This window comes from Anoplopoma fimbria, chromosome 7 (genome assembly GCF_027596085.1).
Source record: "Anoplopoma fimbria isolate UVic2021 breed Golden Eagle Sablefish chromosome 7, Afim_UVic_2022, whole genome shotgun sequence".
NCBI classification, from domain to species: Eukaryota; Metazoa; Chordata; class Actinopteri; order Perciformes; family Anoplopomatidae; genus Anoplopoma; species Anoplopoma fimbria.
The window spans coordinates 4,590,338-4,609,419 of NC_072455.1; the positions used below are offsets into that span (position 1 = coordinate 4,590,338).

At 37.5% G+C, this 19,082-nt stretch overlaps 2 protein-coding genes across 2 annotated transcripts; both read left to right on the plus strand.

Annotated features, from left to right (window-relative positions):
• Nucleotides 1–1,007: 1,007 nt before the first annotated feature.
• Nucleotides 1,008–2,152, plus strand: LOC129093847 (E3 ubiquitin-protein ligase TRIM47-like). The gene is made up of 4 exons (XM_054601970.1): nucleotides 1,008–1,238; nucleotides 1,351–1,719; nucleotides 1,866–1,961; nucleotides 2,144–2,152. Exons 1-4 carry the CDS (start codon nucleotides 1,008–1,010, stop codon nucleotides 2,150–2,152), a joined length of 705 nt encoding a protein of 234 aa, XP_054457945.1.
• Nucleotides 2,153–3,026: 874 nt separating this feature from the next.
• LOC129093848 (erythroid membrane-associated protein-like) lies at nucleotides 3,027–6,009 on the plus strand. Its single transcript, XM_054601971.1, has 5 exons — nucleotides 3,027–3,260; nucleotides 3,378–3,525; nucleotides 4,135–4,199; nucleotides 4,290–4,412; nucleotides 5,623–6,009. The coding sequence occupies exons 1-5, from the start codon at nucleotides 3,027–3,029 to the stop codon at nucleotides 6,007–6,009; spliced, it is 957 nt and encodes a 318-aa protein (XP_054457946.1).
• Nucleotides 6,010–19,082: the final 13,073 nt, after the last annotated feature.

Consider the following 19,082-nt stretch of genomic DNA (forward strand, 5'->3'; position numbering starts at 1 on the left):
CTGCTTGCAGCTTTAATTATGCTTCTATTAGAGTTTGTGTGTTAGTATTCAAACAACAGAGGACAGATATATTGAGGAAGCAGCACTGCAACATTCCTGAGTTAAATTTGAACCTTTATCTAGCTTTAATTGCACCATTGGGACATTTGGACACTCCCACTTTAATGTGCTCCTAATTAAAGAGGATGTTCTCAAAACTGCTTCTCTCACCTGAGACAAACACATTCCTTAACTGTGCATCAGATCTTTGGCATGAGAGTATGCAGGCTTTAATTTCACGTCCTTTTGTTTGACAAAAACAGTGTTCAAAAGTAATCTGTCAGATTTTAAATATTTTAATTTTAGTGAACATCTTGGGGCTTGGATATCATAAAACTATACTAATAATTTAGACTTCAAATATTTCAACAACAACAACATATGAGCAATAACTATAAAATATTATTTAAAAAAAGATAGGTATTATATAAAAAAGTAGCAGTCTGTGAAGGCTTCTAGGTTCCACTTAGTCCTTAAATAAGTTGTAGTTTTTTTGGTCACTGTTGTTGACTCATTTTTATTTGTTTTGTGCAGGACGCATTGAGTATGTATATATATATATATATATATATATATATATATATATATATATATATATATATATATATATATATATATATATATATATATAAATACACTGGCAATGACATGGCAAAAAAAATTATACGATTTTGTAACCTAGACTCAAAAGGAGACATCAAGGTAGCAAATACCTTGAGAGACAGGGGTTACGTTAGGTTATAGATTTTGTACCTGTTGTTGTTTTCTTCCAAGGCAAGGAATTTATAACAATGGATACTACTACCCTGGAAATTTACACTATTAAGCAGATATTGGTTATATTCTTTTAACAGACATGTCAAAATCTGTATTGTTTTCAAAGGCATTTTTACATTGTAAAATGTTAAATAAATCCACTCAATTGTTGCATGTGTAGTTGTAAGTAAAATAATGCTATTTTCAGAAACATGGCCTTTGCGTTGTCTGAGGAGCAGTTTCGGTGCATCATCTGTCTGGATATCTTCAACAACCCTGTCTCCACCCCATGTGGGCACAACTTCTGCCGGGGATGCATCAAACGTTTCTGGGACACGAGAAGTAAGTCAGAGTGTCCGCTGTGCAAAGAGGCCTTCAAAACCCGTCCAGAACTCAGGATCAACGTGGGATTGAAAGACATCACCGAGCTGTTTAAAAAGTCTGTTTACATTTTTTATAAACAATGTCTTGCATATTCAGAAACATATTTTAAACATCTTTTTTGACTTAAATTAACCAGATCTGTATTAAATCAAAAGGTCTATAAAGGGCCAGCCATCATACAAGCCAGCCCCACCAAGGTCACTACGAAAGACTGGGCTTTCACCAAGACAAATTTCCCAGGAGGAAGTTCCGTGTGACATCTGCCAGGGAAACAGCATAGTGGCGGTCAAGTCGTGCTTCATGTGCCAGGTGTCTTACTGTGAGATTCACCTGACTCCTCACCTTAGGGATCCGGTGTTGACGAAACACAGGCTGACCGATCCGGCCACCTTCGTCACCAGTCACCTCTGCAGAATTCACAACAAGCCCCTGGATAAGTTTTGCAAGGGGGATCAGACACCCATTTGTATGAAATGCAGAGAGGTTGACCACAAACACCACGACATCGTCTCCATAGAGAAGGAGAGCAAGAAGGTCAGGGTGAGGAAAATGATCTACATCCATCATTTTTATTGAAAATGTTGTAATAGTACCACTGATTCTTACAATATATATTTATTTTCATGCTGATAGTTGCTCTACAGTTCTCTTGATGCTCTATTGGTGTTCACATGCAACATTTGCAGATTCAGATTCAGAAAATTGAAGCAGACTTTCATGAGATGGTCCAGGCCAGACTCGGTAAAGTTGAAGAGATCAATACTACAGCACAGCAGAGAAAGGTACGTTTTGCGTTAAAATGTCTTTCAATATGTTAAGTATATTCAGTATGTCCTCACTTGATTTTAACAAGTACTATTGTTGTCCTGTTGCACTTTTTGCTTATTTCACCCTGCTTAAGAATAAAGACACCAAAGCCCCGTTCTCATATGCCCCCTTTCCTTTAAATGCTGTGTTTTTAAAGGAATCCTAAGGTTTATTAGGAACATGTAGCAATAGTGTAACCAGATAAAGCACACAAAGATCACTGCAATGTATGGCATTTTTAGCCATATTAGCACTGGGGCTGCAGGGATATCGATAAATATGTCTGTTGGTCCCCCACTTTGGTCCAGACTGAAATATCTGATCAACTATATGATGGATTGCCAAGACAATTTGGTGCAGACGTTCATGCCCCCCTCACGATGAATTGTAATAACTTTGGTAATCATCTGATTTTTACTCTAATGCCAACATAAAAAGAAAAATCAATTTCAATTTGTTCAATACTTGGTTTATTCTTGGTCTTTCTCCCATCAGCCTCAGTTGCACTCTGTGTTTAGCACTGATTTATCAAATGTTAGCATGGTAAGATGGAACGTCATGGAAATGATTGTGCAAGATAAACATCAGCTTGTCAGCATTGTTGTTTTAAAGCATGTTAAGAAATACGCAAACAACCAAAAAGTTGCCAATGCGTGCCGACTAGTGTTTGTGGTTTGGGACACACCGCTAAAACTAGGGCAAGAAACGCTCCCCTTGACTTTACTACAAAATAATAAAATAAAAATCCACAATTTAGACCTGTGTAAGAATTCACCAAAGTCTTATTTTGTAGAGTTTTCTGAAGCAGTGCTGCCTCCTCATGAGAGAAGAACAAACTCTCCATTTCATTTCTTTCCTCTAAGCAAAATCTGATTTATTGTTAAACATGTGTATGCAAAAAAAACACCACTTTACAATAATGGCCCAGGCCAAAAGCTGACTTTAATTCAATTTCACCAAGTGAGGGGTGACATTTTTCGACAATGTTATATTTGCGTCCTTTAACATATTAAATAATACCAATTTATGCACATGTGCAGATGAATAAAGAACGAGAGATACAAAGAAGCATCCAGGTGGCCACTACTGTGGTGAATGTCATTGAGAAAAACCAGGCCTCGCTCATCGCCGAGATCGAGCAGAAGCAGGAAGCCGCCAACAAGACCGAGCAGGAGCTTCTCAAAGAGCTCAAGCAGCAAATCAACGAACTGCAGAGGAGACGAAGTGAGCTGCAGCATCTGGAGCAGAGCGACGACCCTCTTCATCTCCTGCAGGTAAGAGAGTGACATTGAAAACGTTTCCATCCATCCATGATTATTTATACATGAGCTAGATTATCGCCCAATGTACAAAACAAACACACCACCTGACTCGCTGTCTTCCTGTTTTAGTGTTTTCCCTCTCTGAGTGCTCCAATCTTCAGTAGGGACTGGTCTAAGGTCAGAGTCCACTCGGCCAGCTACGTGGGCACAGTGAGGAGAGCTTTCACCAAGCTGGTGGACAGGTGCCATGAACTTGAAAAGCTACTCTCTGCAGAAGGTCGGTGACTTAAGTTTTTATATTTTTGTTGTATCTCTTAATTGGAATTAGTACCTATAAAAACTGATAAATTATAATTTGAAAGTAGGAATCTTTCATGAAGCAAAATAACAACTTTTGTTCTCCTTTTTTTTTTTATAGAAATGAGTAAGGCATATCAATGTGCAGGTATGTTTCTGATTGTGAAATCATCATCTTGTCACAGCAATGTCTGACCGGGTTTAATTCGTAGCTAATGTCAGCCTCCTCCATAGAAAAATAGTCAAAACGTGTTCTTGGAGAGAAAGTAAACGTAAAATCACTTCTCGTAAAGACATGAGTTCTAAAAATGGTAAACAATAAACGCCCACTCTCTAGTTTCTTTAGATTATTTCTATCTGAAAGTATAACTAAAAAGTTGAGTTGAAGCTTATTAAGAGCATATCAGAATGTTTAGGAAATAACCAGAGATATATTGGACGTTTAACCCAAAGTCAAATTGGTTTTCATCCAAATAAATTGATAATATTCTGGTTTGAAAGGCTACCATGGATCTGTGATTATTAAATTACATTATTTTGCCATAATTGTATCTCTCACACCCATTCCTTCTTTTCTTTCCTCCTCCAGTGGATGTGACTCTGGATCCGGTCACTGCTTCGGGCTGGCTGTGTCTGTCCCCAGATGGGAAACAGGTAAAGTGTGCAGCGTGAACACTGACTTCAATATGTGACAAAGTTGTTGTATATTTTAGATCGTACTGATGTTGTTCTGTTGATCCACAGGTGAGCCTCAGCCTCCAGCAGAAGAAACCTCCAACCCCTGACGACCCCCGCAGGTTCGACTCCTGCGTGTCCGTTCTGGGGAAACAATGCTTCACCTCTGGGAGACATTTCTGGGTGGTTCTGGTAGGAGCTCAGACCTTCTTAAAAGTGTTTTAATTGAGAGACAGTTTCCAAAAACACCCAAAATGTCATAACGATACAGATTGAGGTTTATTTCCAAATGGGGTTTCATATACAAAGAATCTGCCTTTATGTTTTGATGCATAAACATAAACATAGTAAGAAAAAAAATGAACTGGCAATTAACAAGCAACTGTTTTTCACTCCCAACTTGTCTCCTACTTTGGACAGTGACCCTTTCAACTAACTTAATATAATTGGATGTAAACATATCTACTTTATGATAGCCGGTCAGAGCAACAGCCGTAGTATAAACTGTGCAAAGGTTTGTCCAAGGACTGTGCAGAACTTCACAGTATAAAGTATACAGAATATATGCAATGCAAGGAGATGTTAAATCCAAAAGGTGTGACTTTAATATAATGCATTTTGACAGATGTGGACACTTTGCGTTAACGTAACGTCAGTGAGTGTCTTGCTAATGAGGCCAAATGAAGCTGGAAAAATTACGATAGACATGGATATTTTCCTTCCATTTTTATATAGCCTTAAACAAGAATTCTTGTCTCACTGGATGTTCATTGGATGAGGCTTTAATAAATCCACTTCAGTGGAACGTCTAATCTGGAACTAACATAGTCAGCAGCAGCTTCACCACAAAACATAAAGAGGAAAATCTTAACAGTATTATCCAAAGTAGAATAAAAATCCGAAATAAACTGTTGTGTCGAATTTGTATCTGCTTAGCACATGAAATTGAAGCATTCGATTAGCTTTGGAGGAGTTATAATATTATTTTATCACAGTGTAATTCTTATGTCTAACTGCAACAAACAATCAATAATTAGAGGTTACATTGACGGATGGATGCTTGATCGATTTGCTGTATATCAAAGTGAAGGTGGCCAGTGGATGTCATGTAAAAAGAAACCTTGCAGATCTGCACAATTTGCCCTCGATGTGAAAAATAGCTCTTTAACACCCTCTAGTGGCTGTAAGGAGGTGCTAAATGTTTTAAGTTTATTATTGCTGAAGACAAATCCATAAGGGACTGAAATCAATTTTGATGCAACCTTGTACTCTATTTTAAAATATTGCATGACGACAGAAGACCAAATTAAGTCTTGTAAATGCTTCTGTGGCTTTTTTGGCATTGGTCGGATCATTCATTTGCTGTTTTGTCTAATTCTCTATTTTGCCCATTGTGTTTCAGGTTGGAGATAAAACAGACTGGGACCTTGGCGTGGCCAGGGAGTCCATCAACAGGAAGGGGGCCATCTCGGTGCGTCCTGATAACGGTTACTGGGCGATCTGTCGGCGGAAAGGCGGCAGTCTCAGCGCCTGCGCCGGCCCCTCCATCACCCTCCACCTCCAGGAAACCCCCCAGAAAGTGGGCGTGTTCCTGAACTGCGAGGAAAGTTTGGTGTCCTTCTACGACACGGAGGCCAAGACCCACATTTACACGTACACCGGGTGTGACTTCAATGAGCCTATATACCCGTATTTAAACCCCTGTCTCCATGACAACAGGAAAAACATCGCCCCCTTGGTCATCTGTCCCATTGACGTTGGGGAAAGTGAGGCGGTTGCAGCAGTTTGAACGGGAGGCTCGATGTACACTCGTGCACATTTACTGAAACTTCATGAGAAAGTTTTAATTGGAGCGCCCTCTTGCTGAGACCGCAACCACGTCTCCATCAACCTGCTCGTTGCTTTCTTGAAAAAAGACACACTTCCGGATGTTTTTTGAGTCATGTTTTAAAAATCCCCCAAATTTCGAGGGAACTCAACTTCAGGTTTAACAAAAAATGAAGGACTTTTATTTGGTATTTGTTTTATTTTGTTTTACTTATATATTTGTATATATTAATTTACTTACAATTATGCCCATCTGTTTACTATTATAGTAAGCTCAGGCCTGTTTATGATATTATTATTAATCACCCCAAAAAAAGGGCAAACAAATTTAGAAACACATTCACCAATTTTCAGTGGCTGAATTTTACTAAGAAGCTTACTTTACTCAAGTACTGTACAATTTTGAGGTACTTGTACTTTAAAATAATGTTTCTATGTTCTGCTACTTAATTCTTCTACTCCACTATATCTCAAAGGCAAATATTGTAGTTTTACCACATTTAAATGATGCCTTTAGTTACTTTGCAGATACTTATATATAATACAAAATAATGTTAAGGTATTCACTTAATATGCCCGCCTATCGCTCTATATATTTCTCCAATAGAGTTCACCATTTAATCATTTAATCGTCTAATCTAATTGTAAATTATAGAAATACTAGGAAACATTGTGCATGTAGATTCGTTTGGAATTTAATTCTCTTTGAAAAGTGTTGTGGTCTCAGATATGATTTTATTATTTACATATAATCTCGTATTATTCAGCATTCATTTAATAATGATGTCCTTAAAATGATGTTTTTTTTCATTTGTATATATATGGAATTCAATGAGCTTCTTTTTTTAAGCGAAGGGTGAATAAAGCTTTATTTTTTTATTTAGTCTGGCTTGATTATTGTCAGAGTTGTTATAGGAACAGGTTGTAAATGCTGATACTGTTGGACATCCTGACAACAAATGAAGGTCAGACGGGAACTTTCGATGGAGGGCGAAACACAGCTAAGTGTTAACTTAAAGAACAAGTCTGTTATGAATTGTAAAGCTATGTGAACAGTATTATCCAATGATTTGGCAATGCCTAGTTGTTAACCATGTATGGATCTGGAGATGAGAGATGAGAGATCTAAAAATGTGTGACAACAAAGTATTTTGGCTTTATTTGAGGGCTTTTTGTGCTTTTTAAGGTCGCTGACCTTTTTGAGTTTTTGGCATTTTCTTTTGAAGTCCTGAAGAGGATGTATTTACTCCGTTTTGTATTATTCATTTTTTGTAACTTGTAATCTTCATGTTATTGTAAATAGAATAAAAAAAATAAAACTGGTTTGTATTTTGTACATTCCAAACAAAATCCAGTCTTCCTCACTTCTGAGTGTCTCTGACCTTTTCCCCTGGGATAGGCTGACAGTAGTTATACATTAGATTTAAATTTGACATAAATTCACAAGCTACCAGTACATAAAGTAATCAAAATGAGCTCCACTTATACTAGCTGCAACATTAAAGTGATGAACACATTAAGGCATCAATAATTAAATTCAATCATATACATTGTTCTGAAATGGGCCATTCTACATAAAGACAACTTTTACTTTTGTGCTTTAAGTATGTTTTTATGGTAATACTTTTGTTCTTTTTCTTAGGTCAAATGTTGAATGCAGGACTTTTACTTATAACAGAGTATATTTACACTTTGGTAGGTAGTACTGCTTTAACTTGATCCGAGTACTTCTTTCAACACTGACAATGTGACAATGCATATGAGGCATAAAGAAACAATAATTATCATATTACATGAATTTAACTGCAAAAGGTTAACGCTACTAAAAAGAGTTAGCTATTCTCCAAACACCTTTAACACGTTTTATTGAACTTCCATTTTCTTCTGTGAAACTTTCAGCGTGTCTGTCTTCGCTCGTGTCTGTGGAGATTCCCAGGTGATGTGTTCAATGTCAATAGACTGCTGTTGAGAAATTTGGGAGAACAAGTGGGCATTGTAAAAAAAAATATGGGTGTGTGCTTATGAAAAGATTTTATAGGGTTCTGTTACCTGGATATCACTTTTTTGTTTTTACCTTTTTATAATCATAAGTGTGCTTAATTGGTTTATTTTTGCCGACATTCATGAACACAAATTTCCACAAGATCATTCTTTTTCTGAGGGTGTAATATTTCGATTCGACAAAGACTATATATACTTTTACACTAAACAAATAAACTTCATAAAGCAATATGAAGTTATCTATTTTTAATTTAGTCATAACGCCCTCATTTGTGGATTTTGTGGAGACTAAAACATCTCTTGATGTACTGTAATGTCATAGTTCCTTTCCTTGTGAAATGTTCCTTTTATAAATGACCACTAGGAGTCGCTAAAGTCAGAAATTTCTGTTTCAACTGTGTGACCTCCATGACTGAACTGAAGCTGATTTGAATCTAAACACCCACAAGGAGGCGTATGTTATTAATAAATACAAAGAGAAAGTCCTCAAAGCGTAGTGACTGCTCTGTTAATACTTAAAGGAACAGTGTGGGAAATGTAGTGCCATTTAGTGCTGAGGTTGCAGATTGCAAGCAACAACATATTGTGGGCTTCAGATAGGGATAGGTATCTTAGGTTTTTTTTTTACTGCAAAGATCTACTTTTATCAAAACTGGGGGGTTTTTCTGGGCTTTTAAAAAACATATATACAGCCGTGGCCAAAATTTTTCAGAATGACACAAGTATTGGTTTTCACAAAGTTTGCTGCTTCAGTGTTTTTAGATCTTTTTGTCAGATGTTACTATGGTATACTGAAGTATAATTACAAGCATTTCATAAGTGTCAAAGGCTTTTATTGACAATTACATAAAGTTTATGCAAAGAGTCAATATTTGCAGTGTTGACCCTTCTTTTTCAAGACCTCTGCAATTCACCCTGGCATGCTGTCAATTAACTTCTGGGCCACATCCTGACTGATGGCAGCCCATTCTTGCATAATCAAGCCAGTTTCCTGGCCATGGACCCAAAATTTCAATGTTATGTTCCCTGAGCCACTTAGTTATCACTTTTGCCTTATGGCAAGGTGCTCCATCATGCTGGAAAAGGCATTGTTCGTCACCAAACTGTTCTTGGGTGGTTGGGAGAAGTTGCTCTCGGAGGATGTTTTGGTACCATTCTTTATTCATGGCTGTGTTCTTAGGCAAAATTGTGAGTGAGCCCACTCCCTTGGCTGAGAAGCAACCCCACACATGAACTGTGAGTGCATCTGCACGCACAGTGAGGCGAAGACCTTTGGAGGATGGCCTGGTGTCAAGAAGTGCAGCAAAGAAGCCACTTCTCTCCAGGAAAAACATCAGGGACAGACTGATATTCTGCAAAAGGTACAGGGATTGAACTGCTGAGGACTGGGGTAAAGTCATTTTCTCTGATGAATCCCCTTTCCGATTGTTTGGGACATCTGGAATAAAAGCTTGTCCGGAGAAGAAAAGGTGAGCGCTACTATCAGTCCTGTGTCATGCCAACAGTAAAGCATCCTGAGACCATTCATGTGTGGGGTTGCTTCTCAGCCAAGGGAGTGGCATGCCAGGGCGAATTGCAGAGGTCTTGAAAAAGAAGGGTCAACACTGCAAATATTGACTCTTTGCATAAACTTGTAATGTAATTGTCAATAAAAGCCTTTGACACTTATGAAATTCTTGTAATTATATTTCAGTATACCATAGTAACATCTGACAAAAAGATCTAAAAACACTGAAGCAGCAAACTTTGTGAAAACCAATACTTGTGTCATTCTCAAAACTTTTGGCCACGGCTGTTTAATTTAAAAAGCAAATTAATGGGGATTAGAAGGTATTTATATTGTAAATATAAATAAATTTTGTTTCTAGAGCAGCAACAGTAATGTTTGCAACTGCAAAGTCACAAAATAAAGTCATTAATATCTCACTGGAAACAAATTTAAAATGTCTGCAAAATAAATAACATTCCTGAGTGAAGATTACATTTTTAATAATCAACAAGAATAACACAGACATCATCTTTCTGTCCTTCTGTCTGCTTTGTCTCAAACAGCAGATAAGTTTACAAAAACAAACTAAGATCAACAGATATACTTTATTATATAAGACAGCTTTTGTTTTTGTAAAATGAATTAGGTTTCACTTTTGTTTACATGTTTGAGTATCGGCTTTTTACTTGCGAATGTAAAGGTAACAAGCAAAGTTATTGTCCACTCGATTAATCTTCACTTCACCTGGTTCACATCAGTGTTTCCACAGCAGCCTTTGTTCTGTGTGTATGTGTGTGTGTGTGTCTGTGTGTGTGTGTGTGTGTGTGTGTGTGTGTGTGTGTGTGTACTTGTGTCTATGTGTTTCAGGTCGTTATACACTAACAAAAACATAGTTATGTGTGTGTGTGTGTGTGTGTGTGTGTGTAGCCCCAACAGAGAGAGCAGAGGAGATGTGCACTGCAGCGTGGCAATAAATTACTAAGAAAAAGTACTAAGAAAAAGCACATGAAAAATGATTCTTAGTTTCAGGTCGTTATACACTAACAAAAACATAGTTATACATGTTATATTCATTTTTCTGCCATTTAATCCCTCTTAATGCTATACACTGTTCCTTTAAGTATGTGGGTGAGTCAGAAACTGGAGTTGCAGCTCACCACACTGATGAATAGCGAGCATTGTGTTGTCAGTGCTTCATGGATCACTACATTTGTTGACAAAGAGGCTCTGTCAAAACATTCAACCACCTTGAACAGCATGTTGGGTTTCATTTCTGAATGACAGGTCTTCATAATGACTGCACCTCTAGAACCTTAACATTGATCCCATGGTAAGGAGATCTAGAATGTGTCTGTTCATTGTATTCACAGTGACGTGTTAAGTTATATTTGACCAATCAAATACTTACATGACATTTCTTAACTTTGTGACTTGGCGAGTATCACCTGACGGCTCCATTAATAGACATCTGGCATACAGTGGTGAGAACTGAGACATCGGACAAAGACTAAGATCCTGAATTGGGATGTATTTCCATTGGCCAAATATCCATCTCTTAGAAAACGGATATTTAAAAAGTATACCATGTTCAACATCTTATTTAAATGTGTCTGCATGCTTATGTTTGTTAATCATATTTACCCGAGGCTCATGGGAATGTCATTTATTTTGCACGTTATTTTGTCATAAACCAAAGTCTTGGAAAATGGCAAGTATGACCTGATAATGGTGCTAGATGAAAAGTCAGAGGATTATGAAAATCAGTTGAATTCATCCTCCTAGAAACATGAATGTCTGCACCAATATCTTGCACAGATACTGTAGAGATATTTCATTGTGGACCAAAGTGGTCAGTAATTCAATTCAATTCAATTCAATTCAGTTTATTTTGTATAGCCCAGAATCACAAATTACAAATTTGCCTCAGAGGGCTTTACAATCTGTGCACATGCGACATCCTCTGTCCTTCCCTCACATCAGCACAGGAAAAACACCTAAAAAACCCCTTTAACAGGGAGAAAAAAGGAAGAAACCTCTGGGAGAACGACAGAGGAGGGATCCTTCTCCCAGGATGGACAGAATGCAATAGATGTCATGTGTACAGAATGAACAGCATAACAGAGATACAACACATTCAATGTATATGACATAAATGATTCATATAATAAGACTACTTATAATAACAGCAGCAATTATTACAGTAGAATTATAGCCATGAAAATAGGTACATGATACAATATACAAATCTTGCAATCCTGTCCAGTTTTCAAATTTGGATGCATGTACTGTAAATGAGCACAATTGTCCAATTATGAAAAATACTTTTTGCACAGCCAGTAACTCATGTACATTATTATTTAAACTGGCATTTTCTCACAGCGTAACATTTTCCTCAGGTGTCCTACATTCAAACTTGTTTGCAAACTTGTAATTCATGTTTGTAATCTAAATGAGGAAACAATCATACGCATTATAGTTTTGGTTTTGTTTCTATTTACAACGCAGATCACAGATTTAAAACTGCAACCATAATCTTGGAGAAAATATGTTTCCCTCGAAACTTAATTTTAATGGAATATAATTTTGTAAGAGACAAGGTTGACTGAATTAATGTACTGGACTCCATAAGTATCATGGTCTCAACTGTGTCCCTCATTCCATTTGTTTCTGCAGTTTTCCTCAAGGGAATTTTAAGCAAAATAAGAAATACGAATTGGAAGTTTTCCTTCATCTGGTATGGAGCATTTAAACTACAACATAATAGGGTCAGATGATGGAAGTAAATAGAGAAGAAGAAGTAGAAGTTGCGAACCAGAAACAAAACAAGTCGCCTCGGCCATCCAAACATCTACTAGAGTAAAATGGAGAAAGGTCTTAAATAATAATAATAGATTTTTCAATTGGGCAAGTGTATTCTTTCATATCAGTCAGTACTGATGACGTCTCATGTTGACAATTCTTTTGACAAAGGAAAAAAAACAAAACACTTCAAGTGAGTGAATACACTTTTTTGTGCTCAATAAAAAAATGTCATACAGCTTTTCAATTCAATTCAGTTTATTTTGTATAGCCCAGAATCACAAATTACAAATTTGCCTCAGAGGGCTTTACAATCTGTGCACATGCGACATCCTCTGTCCTTCCCTCACATCGGCACAGGAAAAACTCCCCTAAAAACCCCTTTAACAGGGAGAAAAAAGGAAGAAACCTATGGGAGAACAACAGAGGAGGGATCCTTATCCCAGGATGGACAGAATGCAATAGATGTCATGTGTACAGAATGAACAGCATAACAGAGATACAACACATTCAATGTATATGACATAAATGATTCATATAATAAGACTACTTATAATAACAGCAGCAATTATTACAGTAGAATTATAATTATGAAAATAGGGATAGTAATGTGACTAATAATAATAATCGAAGTAGCAGTGGGTGTCAGTCGGCTCACAGCAGGAGGCACGACTACGGTCCAGGTACCACAACGATTCATGGAAACCTGGAAACCTTTTCTAATGCAACACTTCAAAATGTACAATCATGTGAATAGAGACATGGTTTGTGTGTTTGTCTGGGTGTGACTCTCCATTCCACTCCTGCTACTCATCAGTCTGCGCACCTGCAATCCATCCGTTCATCTAGCTCCTGCAGTAACTCTATCCAGTCTCTCCACTCACTAAGATTTCTAAATAAATTAATTTATCTGTTGCAAGACACGGTCTTATTTTGCTTTTCCGTCCAAAATCAACACTTCCTAACAACAAGAATGTGTATTTAAACATCTACTTTATGAGACTTTACACCAAAATAAATGAAGGAAAACTCAAAACAAAAAAAAAGCTTATATAATTATGATGATGAGCGCTTGCGCATGTGTCAATAGCAAAGAACAAGACACCTAACGTGCGGCTTAATTATTATTATTATGTGTCAATAGCAAAGAACAACACGTGCGGTATGAATTTACGACATATGATACTGAGTAAGATGTTTACAGGTACATAGTTAACTGACAGCATGCTCGACCAAATTGTTCCTTCAGAAACCTTTCTTGCCTTCGAAAAGGAAACATATTTTCCCCTGATTAATGTTTTCTTTAACGTATAACAAATTTATTTTAATCATTATCCGCATAGGTCCACATCGAAAGGAGGTTCGGAAGGATAGCTGGGTCAAACAAACACAAGTCGAAGATGCCTTAGTTGAATTTAAGTCTGTAATTTAAATAATGTTACAAACTTACTAATCAATACTCAGCATTGTGCTGTCAGTGCTTCATGATTCATTACATTTCTAGACAAAGCAGCTCTTGTCAACACATCGCTCCAGTGATACATTGTACACCTTGAACAGCATGTTGGGTTTCATCTTCCAATGACAGTTAAAATGTTGAAATAACCAGTTTACCATTTACTGCACCCACGACATTTCTTTGGTTCCCGTAAGGAGATCTGGGTTGTTCCAGTGCATTGTATTCACCTTGCATGTGCTGCCAAGACTGAATGAGTCACACGCAATTAATGAGCAGTGTATTTCTAAAATGATTGGGTTAGGGTTAGGGCACGTGCTGTGTCATTGCTCATTGTGAAGCATGAATGTATACTTTACCAATGATTTTAACCATGTGAGATCAAATGCTCTTAGGAAAATTTTTTTAGCTAATGGAATAAATGCACCGTTAACAAAAGTCTTTCAAGCAGTGGTGTGAACTGAGACACCGGTCGGTGTAAATTTGGACAAAAGAAGCCTTTGAAGTAGGACAGGCCCCATGAAATCCTGAATTGGGATGTATTTCCATTGGCCAGGGGGAGAGACGAGACTTATGAAAACATTTGTGTTGTACAGGAGCTGTTTAGGAACAAAGCACAAATATACAGAACTATAAAAATGCTTCTATTTTTAGCCATGCTGCCTTTAGGGATTGTAGTGTCAGCCTACTGACCACTTTGGTCCACAATCAAATATCTCTACAGTATTTTATGGATCTGTGCAAAATATTAGTGCAGACATTAATGTTTCTAGGAGGATAAATCCAGATTTTTTTTTCGATCACCTGGCCTTTCATCCAGCGCTATCATCCGGTCAAAAGACTTTTGTTCCAGACAAAAAACTTGCAAAATAGATCTCATTCCCATCAGTAAATATTGTGTTGCTAACAAGCAAACATTAACATTCAAACACACTAATTTAAGATGATGAATGTGGTATACTTTTATTTGCTAAATATCAGAATTTGAGTTGTTACTGTGAGAACATAAGCAGGCTGGCATTACCACTCGCACTGCTTGGTCTATGTGTTGTTTAAGTAAGACCACATCTACATGAATCTTTCTAGCAATTAAAGTCTCTAAAAGTAAATCACTGTTCAACAAAACAGAAAAAGGGACAAATGTGACAAATGATTTACATATGATTTACAATACAAATGGAGAAATCCATAACATTTTCTTCAGGTGACCTACATTCAAACTGGATAGACAAAGGGTAAGCTGCCAAGACTGAATGAGTCACACGCAATTAATGAGCAGTGTATTTCTAAAATGATTGGGTTAGGGTTAGGGCACGTGCTGTGTCATTGCTCATTGTGAAGCATGAATGTATACTTTACCAATGATTTTAACCATGTGAGATCAAATGCTCATAGGACATTTCTTTAGCTAATGGAATAAATGCACCGTTAACAACGGTGAGCAGTGCATTTCTAAAATGATTGATAGATGCCAACGGACCAGCCAGTGCAAAAGGCTTGTGGTCACGATCATTCCCGTAACCGTTAAAAGAGGTCAACATTCGTCGTCACATCTGATATTTCTGAATGTGACATTTCATTTACATTGTCATTTGAGTGTCAAGGGAAATTTATTTATATTTATATATATATGATTGAGTTTGTTTTTGATGTATAACAAACATGTTTCTAATCATTGTCAGCGGGAGTCCACATTGGAAACTAGGTTGAGGTGGACAGGTGGGTCAAACAAACACGGGACTTTCACCCAGGAGATTGCTGTTTGTGTCCCATGTGAAGAGTCAAAGTTGACTGATTTTAATTGATGTCTGGAATTGAAATAGTGTAACAGACATACTTGGTGAAAAATGATCTCGGCTACACCGTAATTGGGTCAGATGTTGGCAGTATATGCTACAATTCATGCATGGCTGTAATCCACCAGTAAAATGTGTAGAAGAAGTAAATAGAAGTTGTGAAACAATAACAAAACAAGTCACTTCAGCCATCTAACCATATATGATACGAAAATGGAGAGATGTCTTCAAGAATTTGTTTCATTGGGAAGGTTTTGATTTGGACAACGGCAAAAAACATCTCAATCAAGCATATACAATTTTGTTTTGTCAGAAAAATATATTTTTTCTCTTTCCAAACAGCCTGTATTTAAATGTGTTTGAAAACACGTGAATAGTGAGATGGCTTGTGTGTGTTTGTCCGGGTGTGACTCTCCATTCCACTCCTGATGCCAATCAACTTGCACACCTGCAATCCATCCATTCATCTAGCTCCTGCAGTAAATCTATCCAGACTCCCCACTCCAGTCTCTCCACTCAACAAAATCTGTAAATAAACTTTTTGGTCCAACATTCACACTTCCCATCAATAAGAATCTGCATTTAGATATCTAATTTGTGAGACTTTACACCAAAATAAATGAGGAAAACTCAGCAACTATGTGAAAAAAAGGTTATATTATTGTGGTTATGTGCACATGTGTTTTCAACAGCACCAAAATAGCACATACAAAAGACAAGAAGAGGTGCATAGTTAACTGAGGGCATGTCGGACCAAATTGTTTCTTGGAAACCTTTCTCATTGTCTCAAAGGGAAACAGGTATAACAAACAGGTATAACAAACACGGGACTTTCACCAAGGAGATGGCTGTTTATGCCCTGAAAACAAACAAGTCAAAGTTGTCTTATTTAAATTTACGTCTGTGATTTAAATAATGTAAAGACAATGCTCATTTTAAGCTAAGATAAGAATAAGATAAGAATCTAGTGGAGACATACCGTCCTGACACTTTGAGAGGCTGACACAAAAATAGTCTCGCTGCTTGAACATGAAAACAAAGCATTTGTGCAATAATGGTTTTTTTTGGAAGTTTTCGTACGTGTGTTAGCAAATAGTACTTCTTAGGTTTCAGTGCAGTCTTTGTGTGTTTGTGTGTGTGTGTGTGTGTGTGTGTGTGTGTGTGTGTGTGTGTGTGTGTGTGTGTGTGTGTGTGTGTGTGTGTGTGTGTGTGTGTGTGTGTGTATGTATGTGTGTGAGCTTTAACAGAGTCTTAACAACCATATATCTGTCAAATAGGAGTAGATAATGGTCATTTAAATTTGATGTTAAATATTTTCCAGTGGTGTAACTTAATTTCCTCTACCCACTCACACTGACTTTTACTTTATTTTATTTTATTTTTATACTGCTACATCCATGCTGCAGATCTTCTTTCTCTCATACACTGCCTACAGTCATTACGAATTGTTTGGATTATTTTGTAATATATAAATTACCTAAATAGAGGGAAGTTCTTGATATTCAATCGGATGAAAAAGAGACATTTAAGGCAACAATCCTGATTTTTATTTTAAAGCATATTTATGCACAACACGTAAGACATGGTAGACGTTACAGAAAAGAGCCAAGCCGCCACAGAGTTTAAGTAGCCAATGTACACACATAAGAGTTATTTATATCATGGCATCAACACTATATGATGTTCTAGCTTTCTGGCCTTAGTCAAACTACCCTGTTGAACTAACGCATTAAGGCAGATCACACTATGTGAAAAAGTGACACAAACTTATAAAGAGATTTGTAGAAAAATATTCGACCTCTTTTTGTCATAAAAATCATCCTATCAATAGTTTATACTATGCATATAAATATCCATCCATCCATCCATCTTCCATAACCGCTTATCCAGTTAAGGGTCGCGGGGGTGCTGGAGCCGATCCCAGCTGTCAATGGGTGAAGGCAGGGTACACCCTGGACAGGTCGCCAGCCTATCACAGGGCTGACATATAGAGACAAACAACCACTCACACTCACATTCACACCTACGGGCAATGTAGAGTCTTCAATGCACCTAAGCTGCATGTCTTTGGACTGCGGGAGGAAGCCGGAGAACCCGGAGAGAACCCACGCTGACACGGGGAGAACATGCAAACTCCACACAGAAGGTTGTCTGGCCCGGGAATTGAACCCGGGCCCCTCTCGCTGTGAGGCGACAGTGCTAACCACTACACCACCGTGCAGCATTATATATATATATATATATATATATATATATATATATTTATATATATATCTTTTTGATATATCTTTTTGTCCAAAGCAGGTGTTGAAAAAAATAAATTTTTAAAGTTTTGTTGTTTGAGGATGAAGTTTTTAAAAAACATGATGCATCTGTTTGGGTTTGCTCCAGGTTTTGTATATGAGAAGTAGACGTAGTCATCGTGGCGCAACCCATTGTTTTGTGGACTGCCGTTTTGAAGCTTCGAGATCGGCGTTTTGGCCGTCGCCATCTTTGATCACGGCCATCGCCATATTGACTTTTTGAAACCAATTATCAGAAGTAACCATAATTGGAGTGCGGAGGAGTAACGTAGAGACGCCGAATATGGCTCTGGTGGCTCTGGTAGCAGCAGTTACCCGTCAATCACAGTAAGCCCACCCTAAAGCATACCCTGCTTTATGGTCTATTTGAATCTAAATAGACCATAATAAAATTACAAAAAAATGACTAAATGAACATCATGCTGTTTTGAAGAAGACAACAGAGCACAGTATCTTAATTGAGAATATGTTACTTTCAACACGATGAATCAGACATGAGCTCATGTTGTTTGGATGAGCCATCACTTCATTCACCACTCGTACTATTTCCTGGGGCGGCTGTCGCATGTGCAGACTGATTCAGGTTTTTCTTCTTCTTTGAGCACGTCAGGAGACTGAGAGAAAATAAAAGGTTTTCCGATCACAAGAACATTTTGTAAGGCAGCAGCGCTTTGAAAATGTCTTTCTCAAGGTTTGGCTGCGGAGTAGTATACCGCTCTGATTAAGTAGAGACTTGTCAATCACAAGGTAGCTCTCCCAAAAGCATACCTAAGTAAATATGTGTGTGTGAGTGTGTGGTTGTGAATTACTCATGTAGTGGTTACACATTCATGTTGTGGGGACTCACCTTCCTTTTGGGAATAAAATGCAAAACCCATGACCTAAATCATTATGTTTTAGGGTTAAGACTTGGTTTTAGGCTAGGATAACTTTAGGTTAGGGTTAGGGTTAAGATTAGGGTAAGGGTTAGGATTAGACATGTAGCAGTTACGGTTAGATTTAAGGTAATTCTACAGAAAATGAATGTATGTAATGTCCTCCAAAGTGACAGAATTTGAACTGTGTGTGTGTGTGTGTGTGTGTGTATGTGTGTGTACGTGTGTGGATGTTGGTGTAGATGACACATAGTCTATTCTTCTACTACGTCGCTTGCAGCAGAGGTGTGTACATGTGAGCATGACTACAATAAGA